At 46.0% G+C, this 22,149-nt stretch overlaps 1 protein-coding gene across 1 annotated transcript in view; it reads left to right on the plus strand.

Moving 5' to 3' along the window:
• LOC135241301 (cilia- and flagella-associated protein 47-like) overlaps nt 1-20,353 on the plus strand; it is an 80,273-nt gene extending 59,920 nt beyond the window's left edge. The window contains exons 54-63 of the mRNA XM_064311558.1: nt 1,523-1,627; nt 7,336-7,492; nt 9,754-9,852; nt 10,428-10,635; nt 11,102-11,202; nt 11,921-12,061; nt 16,509-16,683; nt 17,673-17,834; nt 18,336-18,504; nt 18,724-20,353. Of these exons, the coding sequence (XP_064167628.1) occupies nt 1,523-1,627; nt 7,336-7,492; nt 9,754-9,852; nt 10,428-10,635; nt 11,102-11,202; nt 11,921-12,061; nt 16,509-16,683; nt 17,673-17,834; nt 18,336-18,504; nt 18,724-18,894 (1,488 nt within the window). The 3' untranslated portion in view covers nt 18,895-20,353. The remainder of the gene's footprint in view (nt 1-1,522; nt 1,628-7,335; nt 7,493-9,753; nt 9,853-10,427; nt 10,636-11,101; nt 11,203-11,920; nt 12,062-16,508; nt 16,684-17,672; nt 17,835-18,335; nt 18,505-18,723) is intronic.
• Nucleotides 20,354-22,149: the final 1,796 nt, after the last annotated feature.

Consider the following 22,149-nt stretch of genomic DNA (forward strand, 5'->3'; position numbering starts at 1 on the left):
CTCACTCTGAACCACTGTAACTCACTTTGGCTTACTGTGACTCACTGTGAACCACTGTAACTCACTTTGGCTTACTGTGACTCACTGTGAACCACTGTAACTCACTTTAGCTTACTGTGACTCACTGTGAACCACTGTAACTCACTTTAGCTTACTGTGACTCACTGTGAACCACTGTAACTCACTTTAGCTTACTGTGACTCACTGTGAACCACTGTAACTCACTTTGGCTTACTGTGACTCACTGTGAACCACTGTAACACACTTTGGCTTACTGTGACTCACTGTGAACCACTGTAACTCACTTTGGCTTACTGTGACTCACTGTGAACCACTGTAACTCACTTTGGCTTACTGTGACTCACTGTGAACCACTGTAACTCACTTTGTCTTACTGTGACTCACTGTGAACCACTGTAACTCACTTTGGCTTACTGTGACTCACTGTGAACCACTGTAACTCACTTTGGCTTACTGTGACTCACTTTGACTCACTGTGAACCACTGTAACTCACTTTGGCTTACTGTGACTCAGTGTGAACCACTGTAGCTCACTGTGAACCACTGTGACTCACTGTGAACCACTGTGACCCATTGTGACTCGCTGTGGCCCAAAAAAAGTGAAGAGCTCCCCCAATATCTTGGTCAAATTATGTAGCGCCCTCAAATCTATGTGGTCCTTCTACTGTTTAATTGGCTACGTGAGTCCCTGTTTTTTTTCTCCTCTACTGACTGCCATGCACAGGGCTTCCTTTAGAATGAAATGCTAGGTCTCCAGGGGAATCCCAGTGCTTACACAGTAAATGGATAGGTCCTCTGAGAGACAGCCGTTCAAGCGGATCATGGTCTCCAAATAAAAACCTTCAGATGCATCACCTACGAAAGGGTCAGGGTTGCCATGGTGATACCAAAACTACCATTGTGACATTTTATTACTGACCAAGAAGCAGAAGTCACATTCACCTGCGTGCACATGGCTGTGCGTCTTATAATAAAACATTAACACTGTGACCAAAAACATTAACATTGCAAGTAAAAACATTAACACTGCATAAAAGCATTAATATTGTGTCCAAAAACATCGACATTGGGACTAAAAACATTAACATTGCAAGTAAAAACATTAACATTGTAAAAAAGCATTAATATTGTGTCCAAAAACATCGACATTGGGACTAAAAACATTAACATTGCAAGTAAAAACATTAACATTGTAAAAAAGCATTAATATTATGTCTAAAAACATTAACATTGTGACAAAAATACTAATGTTGTAACTCAAAACATTAACATTGTGACGAAAACATGAACATCGCAACTAACACGATCCTGCTAGTGTGTAAACAGCAGGGTTGTGTGGTGTGTCGTGCACAGTCCTGGTGGTGTGTAGACAGTAGGGTTATATGGGGTGTTGTGCACGATGCAGTTTGTGTGTATGCAGCAGGGTTGTATGTGTGTATTGTGTGTATTAGGGGGAAGATCCAAACTGATGGCTCAGTCCTGTTTGTTTTTGTGTCTCCAGCTCACTGTGGAGCCTCACTCCAGCACCCAGGTTCTGGTGCGGTTCTCACCTTCTGCTCTGGGTAGAGGAAACCACACCGCACGCGTCTGTTTCACCTGCCCCCAGGTAGCCTTTCATATTCTGAAGCGCATGCACGCGCGCATACACACACACACACACGCGCGCTCACACACACACACACACACACAGTCAAGCATATGTGCACTGCCCACACACACACACAAACACACACAGTCAAGCATATGTGCACTGCCCACACACACACACACACACACATTCAAACATATGGGCGCTGCATACACACACACACACACATTCAAGCATATGGGCACTGCATGCACTGCGTATACACACACAAATACACACACACACACACACATTCAAGCATATGGACACTGTGTGCACTGCGTACACACACTCACTCACACACACACACACACACGCACACAGACACCCTTATGCCATTTGTCTGAGCAGAGTTATTATGTACACATTATAATGACTCATGGAGCTCAAGTGTGCATCACCCTCAAAGGGCAAAGAGGACATTTGAAAGTTTCTTCCTAGCTTCTGTTTCCAGTTTGTTTGCTGCTGGAAAATGGCTCAGTGCCCTCCAGCAACAAACCAGCCTCGGCCAGAAGACTATAAATGAGTGTGCTATTTGAATCTTGTTAAATGTGGCGTGCATATTGACTTCAGCAGGTTCCGCAGCGATGTTCAATCTAATACTCTGTCATCTCCTCAACAATAACCCTGTCATCGCCTCGGCACTGTCCTTGTAACAACTATAACACCGCCGGACAAGCCTCTCCTGAAAAGGAGAGATTCTAATCTCAGCAGGGCTTCCCGGTATAATAAAGGATAAATAAAAAAATAAAAAAACCTATTCTTACTCTGCCATCGCCGCTGAATTAGCACTAACCCCCCTGACACGCGCGCGCCGGGTTCTGCTCCAGGTTTCTTCCCGTCACCAGCCAGGGAGATTTTCCTTGCCGCTGTTGCCCCAGGCGCGCTCTTGGGGGGCTCAGGCTCGGATCTGTCTAAAGCTGCTTTGTCACAATTCCCTTTGTTAAAAAAAAAAAAAAAAAAAAAAAAGCACTATACAAATAAAAGTGAATTGAATTAACCGTAGCAGCGGAACGACAGCAACCTTAAGCCTGTCATCACGACAACATTAAACCCAATACTTGCTTGCCAGAAAATTAACCCTTGTGTACACTGCTTGATCAGCACACAGCAATAACCCAGGACGACAGATGTCCCAGCCCATTTGCATCCATAATGTGAGCTCCATAATGTTTGGGACCAAGACTTTTTTTTTCTTGATTTGTTTCTGTACTCCACAATTTTAGATTTGTAACCAAACAATTCACATGTGGTTAAAGTGCACATTCTCAGCTTTCATTAAAATGGTATCTTATACACATGTTTTCACCATGTAGAAAAAAACTGCAATTTTATAGACAGCCCTATAGTATGTTGTTTGATTACAAATCTAAAATTTTGGAGTACTGAGCCAAATCAGGGGGAAAAAGAGAAAAAGAAAAGGCCTTTGTCCCAAACACTATGGAGCTCATCGTGTGTTGTCTCAGGCAGCCTAGCCTCGTCTATTTGTTCTAGTCATGTCACATAAATCCAACTATCCTTGTGCATGACATACTGTCTCATTATAGTTCAGATTATATGTATAATGGCATTTAATCATCATTTAAAGCACCATGCAGTAATTGGCTTCATGCTGAGCATGTCATGTATAGATAGAGTTGTTGCTAAGAGACTAAAGTCTCTGCTGATTAAGAAAAGATATGGCACAATGCAAATAATGCAGAAAAGTTAATTGACAGGTTTTCTACATGACAGCATGCTCATTGTCAAATTATAATATGCAGCAAACAATATAACATTTTTGAACCTGCAGAAAATAGCTTAGTTGCTGATTATTCCTTTAATTATAATATGACCAGTATAAACCTGAAGTTTAGTTTGTACCATTTAAACCAAAATTAAAAGACATGGGACAAGGTTATTCAGATTCTCAAATCATGAATGGGAGCTTCAAGAGTTAATATTCAGAAAGTCCTTAATCAAGGGATCAACGTCTTTTCATTTTTGTCAACAACGTAGCAAGACAGGCACAGGTTGCCGTGTAGCAACTCCGTGTGGACTGACTGTCTTGCATGTATTCTGGGATTGGCTTGCTCCAGTCACATGCTAACATATCAGTCACCCGTTATTGGCTATCCGTGACAGTTCACATTCCAAAGATATTGAGGTCACTTGCGTTTGGGACTTCTGTTGCAAATTGCTTTTGGTGTTCACTTGGGAAAATGTTATAATTTCATCACCAATTGTAATGAATAGTAGTATGCATGTGGGGCATGATCTGACGCTGGTTTTTAGAGCTGCCAAACAAGCACGTTTTTAGACACATGCATAGAGCTCATAATCCAAACAAGGTAGGAATTTTAATTAGGTAGGAATTTCAAGTAGGCATATATTGTTTCTTATTTCCTACTATATATGCAGGCCAAATATAATGTTGGCATGTATTTGTGCTTGGGGGGGGGGCATCCTGTACACTAAAAGAGCTCATGTTTTTTTCTTGTTATTTTCTACACTTTTAGTCATTGTCTATAGATGTGTACTTTTGGGAAAGTTGTTACTGGATGTTGCAAGTAGGTTCGTCCTGGCACAAGCCCTTTACCTTGCCATTTTGTTGGGTCACATAACCGCACCATGATGTCAGTGCCATTACTCAGGCCCACTCCCACAGGGACATTGGGCTCAGTAAATGCAAAGTCATGCAGGGTAAATGTATTACACAGGTGTGTGTATGGGGTAAATGGGGTACACAGGTGTGTGTATGGGGTAATGCAGTACACAGGTGTGTGTATGGGGTAAATGTGGTACACAGGCGTGTGTATGGGGTAAATGGGGTAAACAGGCGTGTGTACGGGGTAAATGGGGTAAACAGGTGTGTGTATGGGGTAATGCAGTACGCAGGTGTGTGTATGGGGTAAATGTGTTACACAGGCGTGTGTATGGGGTAACTGTGGTACACGGGTGTGTGTATGTGGTAACTGTGGTACACAGGTGTGTGTATGTGGTAAATGAGGTAAACAGGTGTGTGTATGGGGTAAATGGGGTACAGATGTGTGTATGGGGTAAATGGGGTAAACAGGCGTGTGTATGGGGTAAATGAGGTAAACAGGTGTGTGTATGGGGTAAATGGGGTACACAGGTGTGTGTATGGGGTAAATGGGGTAAACAGGCGTGTGTATGGGGTAAATGGGGTAAACAGGCGTGTGTACGGGGTAAATGGGGTAAACAGGTGTGTGTATGGGGTAATGCAGTACGCAGGTGTGTGTATGGGGTAATGCAGTACACAGGCGTGTGTATGGGGTAAATGGGGTAAACAGGCGTGTGTATGGGGTAAATGGGGTAAACAGGCGTGTGTATGGGGTAAGTGGGGTAAACAGGCGTGTGTATGGGGTAAATGTGTTACACAGGTGTGAGTATGGGGTAAATGTGTTGCACAGGCATGTGTATGGGGTAAATGGGGTAAACAGGCGTGTGTATGGGGTAAATGGGGTAAACAGGTGTGTGTATGGGGTAAATGGGGCACAGGTGTGTGTATGGGGTAAATGGGGCACAGGTGTGTGTATGGGGTAATGCAGTACACAGGTGTGTGTATGGGGTAATGCAGTACACAGGTGTGTGTATGGGGTAAATGGGGTACAGGTGTGTGTATGGGGTAATGCAGTACACAGGTGTGTGTATGGGGTAAATGGGGTACAGGTGTGTGTATGGGGTAATGCAGTACACAGGTGTGTGTATGGGGTAATGCAGTACACAGGTGTGTGTATGGGGTAAATGGGGTACAGGTGTGTGTATGGGGTAATGCAGTACACAGGTGTGTGTATGGGGTAAATGGGGTAAACAGGCGTGTGTATGGGGTAATGCAGTACACAGGTGTGTGTATGGGGTAACTGTGGTACACGGGTGTGTGTATGTGGTAAATGGGGTAAACAGGCGTGTGTATGGGGTAAATGGGGTAAACAGGCGTGTGTATGGGGTAAATGGGGTAAACAGGCGTGTGTATGGGGTAAATGTGTTAGACAGGTGTGAGTATGGGGTAAATGTGGTACAGGTGTGTGTATGGGGTAAATGGGGTAAACAGGCGTGTGTATGGGGTAATGCAGTACACAGGTGTGTGTATGGGGTAAATGGGGTACAGGTGTGTGTATGGGGTAAATGGGGTAAACAGGCGTGTGTATGGGGTAAATGGGGTAAACAGGCGTGTGTATGGGGTAAATGGGGTACACAGGCGTGTGTATGGGGTAAATGTGTTACACAGGCGTGTGTATGGGGTAAATGGGGTAAACAGGCGTGTGTATGGGGTAAATGTGTTACACAGGCGTGTGTATGGGGTAATGCAGTACACAGGTGTGTGTATGGGGTAAATGGGGTACACAGGCGTGTGTATGGGGTAAATGTGTTACACAGGCGTGTGTATGGGGTAAATGTGTTGCACAGGTGTGTGTATGGGGTAAATGGGGTACACAGGTGTGTGTATGGGGTAAATGGGGTACACAGGTGTGTGTATGGGGTAATGCAGTACACAGGTGTGTGTATGGGGTAAATGTGGTACACAGGTGTGTGTATGGGGTAAATGGGGTAAACAGGTGTGTGTATGGGGTAAATGGGGTAAATTGGTGTGTGTATGGGGTAAATGGGGTAAACAGGTAAATCGAATATCATCAGGTAAATGAGCTGTTTGGAGTCGGCACTTAGAGGGTGAATTTAGTGCTCTACTCAGCACTGTCTACCTCAGCACCTTTTCTACCTGAATCAGCCCTGAGTAGCTGTGCCTCAGTTGGGGGTGTGTGTGTTTGTGTGAAAGAGAGAGAGAGAGAGAGAGAGAGAGAGAGAGAGAGAGTGTGTGTGTGTGTGTGTGTGTGTGTGAGAGAGAGAGAGAGTGTGTGCGATTGTGTGTGTGTGTGTGTGTGTGAGAGAGAGAGAGAGAGAGAGAGAGAGTGTGACAGTGAGAGTGTGTGTGTGTGTGTGTGGGTTAGTGTACATATGCTTGACTGTGTGCATGTGTGTGTATGTGTGTGTGTGCAGTGCACATATGCTTGACTGTGTGTGCGTGTGCGTGTGCGCATGTGTGTGTGTGAGGGGCTGTAGGCACACTGAGCTCAGGAGAGGAAGCAACTGCACGTTTAAACCCAGTGAATCACATTTAGTGCTCATCTGATCATTTGTTACACCTGATGCCTGCCTATGCTAGTCATCTCCTCAAACTGCTGAATCTTACACACACATACACACACGCAAACATACATACACACAGACACACAGATACATAGAAACACAGACACATACACATACATGTGCATGCAGCACATACAAACACTCTTTCTCTCTCTCACGCACGCACACATGAACACACATATATGCACATACACACATGCATGCACAACCACATATACAAACACATGGTACAGTACATAATGATTTATCGTACAGCTGGGCAATGTCCTCGATCATCACTCATGTATGTATTCAGAACACATGCTGTGTGTATAACGTATACTGTATGGCAGGTGTACCCTTTAAGGCATCAGATCACCAAACACCTGATTAGAATGTTCTTCAACTGCACATTCTAATGGTGATGTAACAATCACTACTGGTAATTGAAAGCAGTGGTTTTCTAGAACACTGATTTTCAATTTAGAAAAAAAAAAATAGAACGTTCCGAAAAACCTACTCTCCAAAGGGTTGACGATCCTGCCCTTCCCGTTCCCCAGCTGGGCGAGTGGGTTTTCCTGCTGTCCGGGACGGGCGTGGCTCCGGGGTCCATGGAGTCCCTCTCCGTCGCCAGTAGAGTGGGATCCCACTCCTCCCTCATCCTGCCGTTCAGGAACCCCATGGAGGACGAGGTGGTGCTTCACGTCTTCCTCACAGGTGATCCCTTCCCCTCGCCTCACACAGCTTAAACGCGCTCGACAGACCCAGGCAAATTAAATCTGGAGTTAATGTGCAAATAACTTAGGCATTACCTCACCGCCACAGTTAACACCACCCACCCGACACAGCTTTTACTAACCTGACGCAAGGTATGCTTCTCCAGCACAGGTGAAAGGCCTTGACACAGTTAAGCCAACGGCATGGGTAGTCATTTCCCCGACACAGGTTTTCCTCTGATTGAGATTGCAACAGATACGAAGGTACGGGCCCAGGTACGCAATCCATAAATCCTCCCTGCCTGTGTTCTTACTAGTGGACATTAAAGAGCAGTGAGCACTAATTCAGCATCCCTTCCCCACTGGCTCTCCGGATTTCCCCTGTGCTCTGAGCAGCATCCATGGAAACCCGCCAAATCCCTCTGAATGTGTGTGTTGTCCTGCTCTAATCTCGCCCGGTTCGGAGGACATTATTCGGATGTATAGTTCTGAACTGAAACTCCGGTATTACACCACCCCCCCCCCGCACATTATCCCTGGCCTTACATCTACACTCCCTCTCCTGGGTATCGTCATATGTGAGCAGAGCATACGAAGAGATTCTGCGGACAGACATACCGTACATCCACAATCATACAGACATATCACCAGCAGCAGTGAGTGTCATTGTTTAGTATGGGTGCATTTGAACCCCTGAGATATGACCCCATCAGTGCTTTGGATCTGTTTGTAACTGTGAAAGAGATATGAAAAATAAGCCCATTTAATGAATCTGAATTCTTAATTGATTGGAATAATTACTTGCAAACCGTTGCCTTATATTTAAATGGGTTACTGTTATTTTGTAGCTATAAACCTTAGTTTAATTCAGTAATCAAACAAAGGTGATCAGGATCTGATTAGAGGGTTTTTTTCCGCGCTCTCTAGCTTCATTTGTGAATCATTTCCTGTTATTCTGGCTCCTTCTTTATGTTAAACACTGTTGATTATCCCACAATGCATTATTCAGCAGTGGTGCTAAATAAATGCCACTTTGTCTAATTTTGATCAATAATAATAATAATAATAATGTTGTTGATATTGATGTGGTGTAATTGCATATGGTATGTCTGGTTTTAAACTCTCTATGGTTTACTGATCAGTGTGTATCTCCGTACATTGTAGATTTTACTGTAATTGGACAGTGGTGACATAAATACTTACTGAATGGTTTAAGGGGCATACTGACACACATTTGTAAGGGACAAACAGTGGCTGACCAAAGATGTCGAGAGAACACAAGGTGGCAAGAGATGATGATTGCTTGTGTAAGGTGCAGTGGGTGAGAGAGATTGTGCATGACAAGATAGTATAGCGAGTCTATAGTAAAGGCCTCCAAGGGGCAGTTCTGTATCTTAAATTCTGTTCAGTCTTGGCTGGCCGCCATTTTGTGCAGTGCATGCCACAATGCATTTTTTCTGGGTAGGATGAGGAATGTGAGAAGCAGTTATTTTTTGTGGGCTGAGGTTGGGGGGGGGGTGTTCTACTGGTCCCCCAGAAAGCAGAAAACTGGTGTGAGTGTGGTTCTTTAGCACAGGTGATGTGATCTTGTCTCGCAATAGATTTACCGGTGGAAAGTGTCAGAAAGCGCGGATGTATGTGTGTGCTTCAGCTTATATATAATTGACAGTCAAAGTCAAATAGTGAGTCAAATTACCCCATCAGGAAGGAAGAGCTGTCTTTGTTTGCAGTAGTCAGTTCTGTCAAATCCTTTGTATTGGATTAGTTTCAGTCCACGGTTTTTGTTGCATGAGAAATTATTGCGTGTGTTTTCCCGGCAGATTGACTTATCGTTCAGCTTCAGGTCACTGGTCCATTTATCTGCTGGCTGAGACTTCAGTCAGTTGGTTAATTGGATGGGTTTATTATAGATCTCTGAGACCAGATGTTTCTGCTCTGATATATTTCTGCTGCTTCTTTAATAAGCAGGATGAACATGTAACGTGTGGAGGCTTCTGACATGTGAGCCTGTGAAAATTGTAAGTGGTTTGATTTGCCTGTCCTACCAGTTGACTAGAGCAAAATATACCTTAACTATATGGGCTTTAGGCCTGGTTGGTTGGATATACATTGCATTGGCTTCGGGGCTGGGTGATTGGGTATATATGACATGGGCTTCAGGGCTTGGTGGTTGGTTATGTATTACATTGGCTTCAGGGCCGGTTTGTTGGGCATATATTACATGGGCTTCATGGTTGGTTGTGTATGTATGTTTTGTTGCAGATGAAGAGCAAAGCTTGAGCACCCTACACCCCTCAGTCCTGGGACAGTCCCATGAGTGCATGACGAAGGCCTTCAGCATCCCGCTACGAAAGACACAAGGTGTGTTCCTCTTTTTCCTGTTCTTCCTCTCCCTTTCATTCCTCTCCTCATTCATCTTCCTGTACCCGGGCCCTACGCTCACATTTTTTTCCCAAAGGGCACATGCGCTCCTAAGTTGACAAATGTAGGAGCACACTAATGCATCCCTGTTAGTAGGCGTGCTCATGAATGATTTTTAGAGTTAGCACATTATCAATTGTCAGGAGCAAGTGCTCCTAAAATGGGAGCACTCTAGAGCTCTGTTTACCCATCCTCCTTCACACTGTCCCTCATGCTCCTCTGACCTTTAACCTTTATCCTCTAGAGCAGGGCTACTCAACTCCAGGTCCTGCAGGCCTCAGTGTCTCTGCAGGTATTTGCTCCAACCATACGCTACACCACCTGAGTTCACTTATAGCTCACTTCCTGGACCCGAAGAGGTATAAAATAATTGGCTTAGTGCATGGTTGGAGCAAATACCTGCAGCCTACAGGACCTAGAGTTGAGTAGCCCTGCACTAGCCTGTCCTAAAGCATTCTCCCGTTGCCTGCCCCTGTGTGTGCCCCCTACCCCCCCCCCCCCCCATCCACCACCAGGTATCGCTCTGGCTCCAGAGGCCATCCTGGACGTGCCAGTGGTGTTCACCCCAGACTCCATGCAGCGGTACTCTGCCTGGGTAGTCATCCTAATGGAGCCAAGGAATGGACAGAGCTGGAGCTCTGATAGGCTGGGGGAGCAAGAGGGCAGGGCTACCAGCGAATGGGGCGGAGAGGGGGCGGAGCTCACTGATAATCAGCAGGACAGGTGAGACATCATACGGTCCTTGAGAGTTAAACTGTTTAGCCCTTTATCACATAAACAGAAAATCAGTCTTCATTATATCACTGCTTATTGAGTTGACCTTGCCAGAAAAAAACAGCAGTGACTATCTTCAGAACAGCATAGGATTTTGGGAGACAGCTGCAGCCATTCCTTCCTTCCCTCTGTGTGATAGTTATCGTTGTGTAACTCTGGTTCCGTCAGGTACAGTATCGCTGTGTCACCCTACGAGCGATGGAGGGGTATCATTGTGCAAGTCTGTGCGATATGCTGTCACTGAATCTCTTGTGTTATTGATGCAGTATCGCTGCGTCTCAGTGTGTGATATTTATTTTCTTGTCTCCTCCGTAAAGGATGGGTATCTGTGTATCTTTGTGTGTGATGTGTCGCGGCGTCTGTGTGCGCGCGATAGGCGTAGCATCAGCGTGTCTCTGTTCGTCTCGAGCGACAGGTCTCTCGGTGTGGCAGCGGAGCGCGCCAGTCCGCGGGCGATTCGCTGGGTGTACCCCGTCCACGGCATCCCCGAGGCTGTGCTCGGCCCCTCCCACCCAGGTGAGTGCCCCTGCAGTCGAGGAGCGGCCATCATTGAGGGGGATGGGACTTGGGAGTGACCTCTCTCTGCATTGTGTGAGAGTTAAAGCTCTCCTCTGAGTGTTCAGCCTGCATCCATAAACAGGTGACAGTGTCTACAGATAAAAAAAGATATGTGTCCATCTTTCCAAAAAAAAGGACAGTTTTCATTGCTTCTGTACAGCTGTGGTCAGCTTCTCTACAGAATTGTTTCCATATGGTCTCTCTCCAGCTTTTATGAGGAGTCTGTGTATGGTCTCTCTAAAGATTTTATGAGGAGTCTGTGTATGGTCTCTCTAAAGATTTTATGAGGAATCTGTGTATGGTCTCTCTAAAGATTTTATGAGGAATCTGTGGATGGTCTCCTCTTTAAGAGTCTCTAGCTTTTGCTTATGAGGCGTCTGTGGATGGTCTCTCTACAGCTTGTATGAGAAGTCTCTGTGTGGTCTCTCTCCAGCTGTTATCAGGTGTCTCTGCGTGGTCTCTCTCCAGCTGTTATCAGGAGTTTCTGTGTGGTCTCTCTCCAGCTTTTATGAGGAGTCTCTGTATGGTTTCTCTTCGGGTTTACAAGGTGTCTCTGTGTGGTCTCTCTCCAGCTGTTATCAGGTGTCTCTGTGTGGTCTCTCTTCAGGTTTACGAGGTGTCTCTGTGTGGTCTCTCTCCAGCTGTTATCAGGTGTCTCTGTGTGGTCTCTCTCCAGATGTTATCAGGTGTCAGGCCCGGTGCCGCGTGGAGGAGCGTCTGGACGTGCAGCTGACGGGGTGTGTGCCGGGGCCATCGGCCGCCCCCGTGGCCCGAGAGCAGGCTGGCGGTGAGCGCAGCGTGGCTCCAGCGGGACCAGGTGGGGGCTAACCCAGGCTAACCGCGGGTCTGGCTGCCTGTGTTGAGTGTTTGAGAGAGATAGAGACATGCGAAACCCAGCACAGCCTGCGCCCAGCAGAGAGAGAGAGAGAGGGGGGATTCAGCTGTGAAATCCTGAATGCGATTCTGGCGATTAGACACGCTTATCGCGGGGTCTGTGCAAACAGACGGGATCCCAGTCCACCGCTGTAAACATTTTAGAAATGTAGACTTTATGTGTGTTCGCTAAATTAAGTGGTCTCCGAAGCCCTGGCGCTATCGTTGCCTGTTGTGACATTTATCAAGCAAAGCTTTTGCAGCATCCTAGCATTGGCTGCAGTCCATCTGTTTCAGATAGTTGTTGTTATCCAGAATGGAAGGTCAACTTTGAACCAGAAAATAAAAAGAATTCTATGTTAAATCCCCAGAGCAGACCAAAATACACGAGGAAATGTTTAATCTGTCTGTCTTTACTGGCCAGCGCTAGTGTTAAGTTTGCCAAAAATCACAGTTGAATGTGAACATATCGTTGTCAGTCACCCTGTGTGAAATAACATGCTGACAAGCTGTATTCATCATGACCTAAATAAGAAAATTTGGAAATGTCTTCTGGGTGTCCCTATGTGGAAACTGTGTCTACATATCACACACACACACACACACTCTTAAAAACACAGGCACACTTACACATGCGTATACAAAACATGAACGCACACACGTTCAAGATTCAGGAACCTTGCGTGCTCTCCAGAATCGAAGGGTTGCATGCACAAATTCCAGAATCAGGAAACAATACAAACACAATCCAGAATCAGGTATGTATACACACTACAGGCCTGCTAAAGCAGCAGGGTAATTAGTTGGTATGGTATTGGGTGAAACAGTAAAATTTAGTACAGGGCTGCCCAACCCTGTTCCCGGGAATATACCAACCTATAGGTTTTCTCTCCTGCCCTATAAAAAGCACACCTCATTCGACAGCTAGAGATGTCATTGATCTGCTAATGGGTAGAATCAGCTGTGCTAAATCAGGGTTGAAAAGAAAACCCACAGGATGGTAGATCTCCAGCAGCAGAGTTGGGCAGCCCTCAGTATTTACTCAGTATAATAAAATAAAGTAATTTCTTCTTTGCCTGCCGTCTGGTGCCGTGCTTGCAGATAGAGGGGCTGCTCAGCCCTTTTTTTTTTTTTTTTTAAAGCAGTGCTGCCTTGGAATCTCTCCCACTCCGCACCGCTGCAGCTGGGTGTTTATGGATGATGCCTGTCTTTGCGGTTTTAAGGATAGACATTAAAGCGCGAGGGTGTTTGTGCCGTTTGCCGGCGCGCCGGAGACCGCGCTTCCCAGGATGCCTGGGGAATGTGACACCGCGCGGCGAGGGCGCCGGCGCCCTGCGCTGACGGGCAGCCGCGAGCCGCGAGACGTTCATAGCAACCGGGCTATTTTTATTTGGCAGCTCGGGAAACGGAATAAGGGAGAGCTGCCGGCGTTCCCCCCCCCCCCTCCCCCCGGGGCTAAATAAAAAGGCGAAAACACGGCGGAGTAGCGGTCATTAGACGCCCCGGGGTCTGGGCCGGGAGCCCTGCCTGTGAGGCGTTTGCTGCAGCTGGTCAGGGCCGGTTGGCGGCCTAGCAGCCGCGGGGGGAGCTGGGGGAGAGGTCTGAGGTGCTGTTTAAAAGGGGTGGGGGGTGTGGAGGGAGCTGGGGGAGAGGTTTGAGGTGCTGGTTTAAAAAGTGGGGGGTGTGGAGGGAGCTGGGGGAGAGGTTTGAGGTGCTGGTTTAAAAGGGGTGGGGGGGGGGGGGAGAGGTCTGAGGTGCTGGTTTAAAAAGGGGTGGGGGGGGCTGGGGGAGAGGTCTGAGGTGCTGGTTTAAAAAGGGGGGGGGGGGGCTGGGGGAGAGGTCTGAGGTGCTGGTTTAAAAGGGGTGGTGAGGGGCTGGGGGAGAGGTTGAGGTGCTGGTTTAAAAGGGGGGGGGGAGTGGGCTGGGGGAGAGGTTGAGGCGCTGGTTTATAAAGGGGGGGTATGGAGGAGCTGGGGAGAGGTTGAGGGCACTGGTTTAAAAGGGGACGGGGGTGGGTGTGGAGGGAGCTGGGGGAGAGGTTGAGGCGCTGGTTTAAAAGGGGGGGGTGTGGAAGGACTGGGGGAGAGGTTTGAGGCACTGGTTTAAAAGCGGGGGGGGTGGAAGGAGCTGGGGGAGAGGTTTGAGGCGCTGGTTTAAAAAGGGGGGGGGGTGTGGAAGGAGCTGGGGGAGAGGTTTGAGGCGCTGGTTTAAACAGGGGGGGGGGCTGGGCTGGGGGGCTGGTGTGCTCGTCTGCATTGTGGACCTCATTAGTCCAGAGCTGTAAGCAGCCTTCAGAGAGCCCTCTCTGTTTGGACAGGACCATCCTTCAGCAGCGGCCAGGCTGATTAGGCAGCCCGTCCCTCTGTGTCACGGTGCAGTGGAGCGTAGCGCTGGCTAAACAGAGCACGGGCCTGAAACCCACACTGTGGGGCGGGGCGGGGTGGGGGGGGGGGGGGGCACAAGGCCTGGTTCTGAACCTGTCCTCTAAGGACTTCAGACCCAAAGGACTGCATGCTACAGTTCAATAAGTTAAATGCTTAGAGTCACAGTCAGAGTCGGTGTTAGGGTGAATATTGGTGTCTGAGTCAATGTTATGGCTAGTGTTGTGATTGGAGAGAGTGAGGGTTAGTCAGTTTAGTTTCCATTTGACATACTGTATGATTTTGTGTTGTAATGTTCATAGGTATATTAAGCAAATTTTATCCATGGTACTATTCAAATAAGTTTTATTGTTTATAATGTTTTTCTAAGGCTGTTTTTTGCAAGTTAAAATCATCATCTTCAGGTCACATACTTTTAATACATTTTTGTATTATTCTTTTTATACAGCCATAGCACAACTACATGTAGAGATCTCAGATCACTGATCTTTTTCTTCACTAGTTATCTCAGAATATCAAGCTGTTCTTACACTAGAGATCTCTAAACAGTCATCTGAGAGTACATTGGGCAGTTACTGTACTAGTGATTTTAGAACACTGAGCTGTTCCTATACTAGTGATTTCAGAACACTGAGCTGTTGCTACACTAGTGATTTCAGAACACTGAGCTGTTCCTACACTAGTGATTTGAGTGCACTGAGCTGTTCCTATACTAGTGATCTCAGAACACTGAGCTGTTCCTACACTAGTGATCTCAGAACACTGAGCTGTTCCTATACTAGTGATCTCAGAACACTGAGCTGTTCCGACACGAGTGATCTCAGAACACTGAGCTGTTCCTACACTAGTGATCTCAGAACACTGAGCTGTTCCTACACTAGCGATCTCAGAACACTGAGCTGTTCCTACACTAGAGATCTGAGTGCACTGAGCTGAACAAATGTCACGTTAGCCACATGCATTCTGTTAGGCTGTCCTGGAGCCTACTCTGGGGAAAAGCACTGCACTTCAGCAGTCTATTCTTCCTTAGCTGGCTCACATCCAATCAGATTGGGATGCTTTATAATGGTCAATAAAGGGGTGAAAGTGTGAAATTAAGGGAAGGTTTCGGCCCTTCTGGGCAAGACCCATTGTAATGAGTCAGTATTGATTAGACTAGGTGAGGCCTATTGTAATGAGTCACTATTGATCAGAAGCAGAAAGGCCTGAGGAGTCTGTGTGGGCTGCCCAGGGGTTTGGAGTCAGGAATAAGGGCCCTGAAATGTGGTCAGATTCGCTGCAAAACCATATTTTTTAACGGGGAAATCCAGCCTTAGTCACTGCAGGCAGTGCTATTAATGGGAAAATGTAATTGAATTCACTGCATGCGGCACTGTTAATGGGGAAGTCTAATCTAGTTCACTGCAGTGTAGAAAGTGCCAGGACTGGCCAAATGGATCATTCACAGCAAGCAATGATAGAGACAGGGAAACTGGTCTGTTTGGTGATTGTCTCAAATCGCATTCACTTTATTGGCTGTTGAGTAGAAGGGATAAACGCGTGATGAGCAATTTAAAGGTCACTGGTCTTCTATTTTTCCGACAATCTTCTGGAAGATTATAATTTAAAATGCCAGTGGTAACAGTGTTTTTAGCAAGTTAGGAGATTTGTGAAAATTGGCTCAAATTCTTTTTCATGTTTGAGATGCAAATTGAGATGTAAATGAGGCCTTCCAAATTGAAATATACACAAACACGCACACACACGGGCACGCTCTCCTCTCTCTTTCTCACACACACACACACCAACACATACACACACACACACACACACACACACTCACTCTCACCCTCACTTTCATACAGAAATACACTTGCATGTACACTCTGTATTTTTTCAGTGTTTATTTTTTGTTATATTATGCTGCACACGATGTCTGTATATATTTGTCTGTATCATCTGTGTGTGTGTGTGCATGTATGTGCATGTGTGTGTGTGTGTGTGTGTGTGTGTGTGCCTGCCTGTACACAGGCTCCAGGTCGATGCAGGAGGACTTCCTGTATGAGATTCGATTTGAGAAAGAGGAGGGGCGGGCCCAGCTGGAACATTGCGTTGCTTTGTCTCTCCTGGGGTGTGAACGAGACCCCCAGTCTGGCATCGTCACCCTCTCCTTCAGCATTGTGTTTGCCCCCTGCAAGCCCACCAGGTAAACTGCAGTTCTCAACTGAAAGCTAATTACATTTCAGAAGTTCATGTGCCTTGTTTTGTGCTGTTGTGTGTGTGTGTGTGTAAGTTAGAGCAAAATGTGTGATAATGATCTGGTCATTATGCCAAATTCCCATAATTCAGCTTGTCACTGGTTGCACTGCAACTTGTAAGAAACTTACCATGTGTGAATCCCTTTCAAAAGAATTGTAATATCCCTATGTATCACTGCATATACTTTATTAAGTGCCTCTAATGAGGTGGAAAAATGCTTGTTGCACGTTATTAATTATACACAGTTGATTCGGGATCCGGGTATGTAATGTAGACAGGGAGGAATGTAGACTGCACAACATTTATGTGTGAGATATGATTATTATGAGTGCATAAGTTATGTGCAGATGGGGAGAATGCACACAGTAATGAGAGGGTCTGTGAGCAGAATCACTATAAGAGCTGTATTTCCAGAGGACAACGTGGCGGGAGCCCCAGGCTCACCCATAATCGTCAGCAAATCAGTAGAACATAGGAAACGATTTTTAATAATTGTGACTCTGTTTATTTTGGAGTGTGTGCATGTGAGAGAGCATTTGTACAGCTGTGTGTGTGTGTGTGTATGTGTGTGTGAGAGAGAGAGGGAGAGAGGGAGGGAGTATGTGTACAGTAGAGGTGCTGTATGTGTGTGTGTGTGTGTGTGAGAGAGAGAGAGAGAGAGAGAAGGAGAGAGGGAGGGAGTATGTGTACAGTAGAGGCGCTGTGTGTGTGAGAGAGTGTGTACAGTAGAGGCGCTGTGTGTGAGAGAGTGTGTACAGTAGAGTCGCTGTGTGTGTGAGAGAGTGTGTACAGTAGAGGCGCTGTGTGTGAGAGAGTGTGTACAGTAGAGGCGCTGTGTGTGAGAGAGAGTGTGTACAGTAGAGTCGCTGTGTGTGAGAGAGTGTGTACAGTACTGCTGGTCTGGCTTGTATAACAGGGCCCCTCCCTCTCCCGCAGGTGTGCAGCAGAAGTAGCGGTTCAGTGCATCACTGGCGGACTCTGGAAATTTCCCATCATGCTCATCTCCACAGAGCCGCAGGTAGATGATGTCATCAACATAGAAGCAGCAGGCCTGAATAAGACATCGGGAGTGGGTTTCCGACTCACTAGCCAATCCAGGTGAGCTCACCTTTCCCACGTATCTGTTTGTGTGTGTGTGTGTGTGTGTGTGCAATGTGTGGCGGTTTATAGTGTAACTGTGGGTCTGTTTGGCAGTTTATAGTGTAACTGTGGGTCTATTTGGCAGTTTGTAGTGTAACTGTGGGTCTGTGTGGCGGTTTGTAGTGTAACTGTGGGTCTGTGTGGCGGTTTATAGTGTAACTGTGGGTCTGTGTGGTGGTTTGTAGTGTAACTGTGGGTCTGTGTGGCGGTTTGTAGTGTAACTGTGGGTCTGTGTGGTGGTTTGTAGTGTAACTGTGGGTCTGTGTGGTGGTTTGTAGTGTAACTGTGGGTCTGTGTGGCGGTTTGTAGTGTAACTGTGGGTCTGTGTGGTGGTTTGTAGTGTAACTGTGGGTCTGTGTGGTGGTTTTTAATGTAACTGTGGGTCTGTGTGGCGGTTTGTAGTGTAACTCTGGGTCTGTGTGGCAGTTTGTAGTGTAACTCTGGGTCTGTGTGGCTCAGGTACCCAGAACCCTTCACTGCACGCTTGTTGCCAGGCAGCGGGCCTGAGTTCCAGGTGACTCCTCAGTCAGGAGAGCTCCTTCCTGTGGGCTCACCTGGCACCCTCCTCACCGTTACCTTCACCCCCAGCATGTACAGCAAAAGACACCAGGCAACGCTGCTCGTGCAGGTGAGTCCCTAGCAACACAGGTGGCCCTGAGGGCCTGAGGGCCACAGAGTGTGATGTCATAGTCACTGCAGGAAAGAATGGAGGGGCTTCTCCATTTTGATTCTGTGGTAAGTTAAGATCGCACCTGTGATTTTACCGGCAGCAAAGTAGGAATGCGTTTGCGTATTCAAGCTCTCGTTGATTGGCAGATGTATGACAGCTGTGTGTGTCCTCCACCAGACTGCAGACATGCAGTGGACCTATGAGGTCAACGGAGTACTTCCAGTCTACACTCCTCCCTCTCCTCTGTCCGTCAAGGCCAAAGGATCCAACAAGCTCCGCCCCTCGGGGGCGCGCCAGCAGGACGTCCTGCAGCAGAACTTTCAACTTCCAGCCGCTGCAGCCAAATGAACCCATCGGTGCCCTGTCCCTCACACCCACAATCATATAAACCCCCGTTCCCCATTGGCTGTGTTCTCTTGGGTAGCAGAGTGTAGCCAGTTTGTCTGTTAGTTAGTGATCACTTGAATGGGGTCCAGTCAAACAGCAGGTTGCCAAGGAACCTTTTCCTCCAGTGACCTTACGCGTATCTCCTGTCCTCGCTGTGCAGGACACATCTCCCTCCGCAACTATCGGCTCCTTCATAGGACACAGACCCCAAAGCAGTCTCATTATAAACAATCACAGCATCCCGGTTGTCAGTACAGAGAAAAACAGTGTTTCAGGTGTAACAGTGTTTTCACTTGTTAAAGGAGTCACAGGTCTCCTATCCTTTTTTTCAAAGAGACAATTATAGGGATCCAATCCTTCATTAGAGCCAATCACAGCGTTCCAGTTCTTCATTACCTAATTCAGTGATCCAGTCCTGCATTATAGTGAATCACAATGTTCCAATGCTGCATTACACTGAATCACAGTGTTCCAATTCTTCATTACCAAGAATCAGAGTGTTTCAATATTAATTTTCCTAGAATCATTAGTTTCCATCATGCCCACCTCACCACAAGGCCAGGCTGACATGTAGTGAGCTGGGCACAGTCATTTTGTGAGAGGGAAGATTGGAGACATAGCATAGTGTAAGATTTTTATTTTTATTTTTAAGAAGGTATTTTTCCCGGCAGCAGTATCTGGGTCCTGATCGACCACACGCTGTCGCAAGGGGTGGTCTTGTCACCGTGGCAGCATTACATTTCTCATTAAAGCTTAATCTCTCTTAACCCTTCTGCGTTCCTCCTCTCTGCAGCGTTTGTGCAAATGGCGGCAGTAAAGCAGAGAGCCTGAGAAAGTCCACCGCGTCCCCGTAACTGATGATCTGATCATCTTAAACCGTTTAAACTGCAGTTAGCCTCCCATTAAGGACAAGCCAAACACTGTGTCAGCAGAAGAGCCAGGGAAAGAAGGGTGGAGAAGGGGAGAGGAAGAGAAGAAGGGACAGAAATCGTGTGAAGGAGGAGTGGGGAAAAGGGAAAGAGAGAGAAAGACCAACATAGAGAGGCAGTTTAGATAAAACCGGTCTCACAGAACTCACAGTGGCAGCAAATTTAAAAAAAAAGTTTTTTAAAAAGAACCACAAAGATCTGAAATCGAGAGTTCTGCCAAAAGTTGCTGTTGCGGATTATTTAAATACTGGTTAAGGTAATTTAATTAATTTAGAGGGGGAAATATGAAATCTCTTTTTTAATATTGTTTTGGCCAACATGGTGACTGAAATAACCAAAAATGTCTGCTTTCATTTTGCCAAATCGTCTTTCTACATTTTGGGAGTTGTTTTTTGATGCACATATGGAATTAAGAGCAATGAATGTTGTACCTGAGAAATTAATGACTTTTTTTGCAACATAAAAAACATTAAAAAAACAAAAGAAAACAATTTGTGCAGTGTCTATGAAGGAGCGTTAAAAATCTATTTTGAGTGTATTAAGCATATTGCTAAATAAAATAAAAAACTTGAAATGAAATATTAAAGTTTTATTTGACAAAGTTTTTACTGGACAAAATATTTTTTTACAAATGTCCAGATATATGTACATTTTAAGTCTTAAATTCGTTTTCAGCATTGATATACAAAAAAAATACTTACTCATATATGCCAACAGGTACAGCTCACAAACGGGATTGAAAATATTGTTTAAATTCAGGACTGCCCCGCTGTTTGGAAAACTGAAAATAAACTTAGTGGAAAATTATTCTGGAAATGATTCTGCCGCTCCTCGTGAAGCGGAATACCCTCTGTGGCTCCCGGACTCTTATGACATCATTTGTCAGCGGAAATTTCTGAAGAGTGAAAACAAGTCGGAGCACAAGCAGCACATAAGGGTATTGCACTCATCCAGGGAATTACGGAACAAGACAAATGAACACGCTTTGCATTTTTAAAAAGCGCTTTGAGCGCCTTTCACAGTGAACACAGGCTGTGCTCAATCGACTAGACAACGCAGGTTCAAGTCTGGGTTAGGCTATTATCACTGGGAGTCTGGGGGGGGGGACGGGGGCCGGGACACAGTTGGCTTCATCCATCCTGGGGGTAGAATGCGTTTAAATTCGGTGCGGCTTAATGATGCACCGGGCAGCCACCAGAGAAGGGTCGTCATCCGTCAGATTCTCATTCTGGTTCGGATCCTAGTTCTCCTGCAGTACTGCGTGTCCTGGCCTGTTGCATGGGCCTTGCAGCTGAGAGAAGTGGAGAATTGCATGCCCTTCAGCAGCAGTGTTCATTGTGCCAGAGTGGGTGGGATTGGTGTGACAGTAGGTAACCAATTATTATATAGGTAATTTAATAATACTCGTTTTTTTTAATACAAACTTAAAATGGGCAGACAATTTGAGAACTATATATCACAATTATAATTATATGTGCTTTTTTTGTTGTGTAGAATAGTGTGTAGATCAATGGTTTAGGAAATGGTCTTGTAGCAATGGAGTCATTGGCTTGAAGCACTGCCCCTGAGTAAGGACCAGAATTCCATCAGTAATTTGCCAGATTATGAAAAAAAAAAAACCCCTAAAAACTGCAACTTCCTACATCATAATGTCTGTAAGTTGCTCTGTTCCCAGAATATAAATGATTTTTTGGCTGGCAGGTAGCACAGCAGTTAGGGAGCTGGGCTTCAAGGGTTGCAGGTTGGAATTCTTGCTGGGGCACCACGTCTATACTTGAGCAAGGTGCTTAACTTTAATTGATCCAGCCAAATATCAAGCTGTTTGTGTTGCATGTAAAGATGTTATCTGTGTACGGTGCTCTGGATGAGAGCATCTGCTGAATGTGGAAATGTCATGTGATCTATACCGCCGTTCATGAAGTTCATCGCGTTGGCGGTTAAGTGTATGGTAAGTTTCTGACTTTAGATTCGAACTTAAGAATGTGCGTCAAAACAGTTAATTTTTAATTCAATTTATAATATTGTGTTGAGGCAGTTAAAGCAATTTAATACAGGTAAGTGGCAGAATTAATGAAGCTGAGTTTCACATGGGCATGCTAACATTGTACAATGCCTTTGACTGCATTGAATTTTGGTCATTACATTATAAAGAAAAGGCTATACAAGCTGTTGAAAAGTGGAGAGAAGAGTAACAAGATTAGTTTTGGCTCTTAAAGGCCTGGCCTATTCTGACGCACTGAAGACGCTCATGCTCATAAGTGCCATTCAAATAAGGCTGAGGGGAATC

Source organism: Anguilla rostrata, chromosome 15 (genome assembly GCF_018555375.3).
Source record: "Anguilla rostrata isolate EN2019 chromosome 15, ASM1855537v3, whole genome shotgun sequence".
NCBI lineage: Eukaryota > Metazoa > Chordata > Actinopteri > Anguilliformes > Anguillidae > Anguilla > Anguilla rostrata.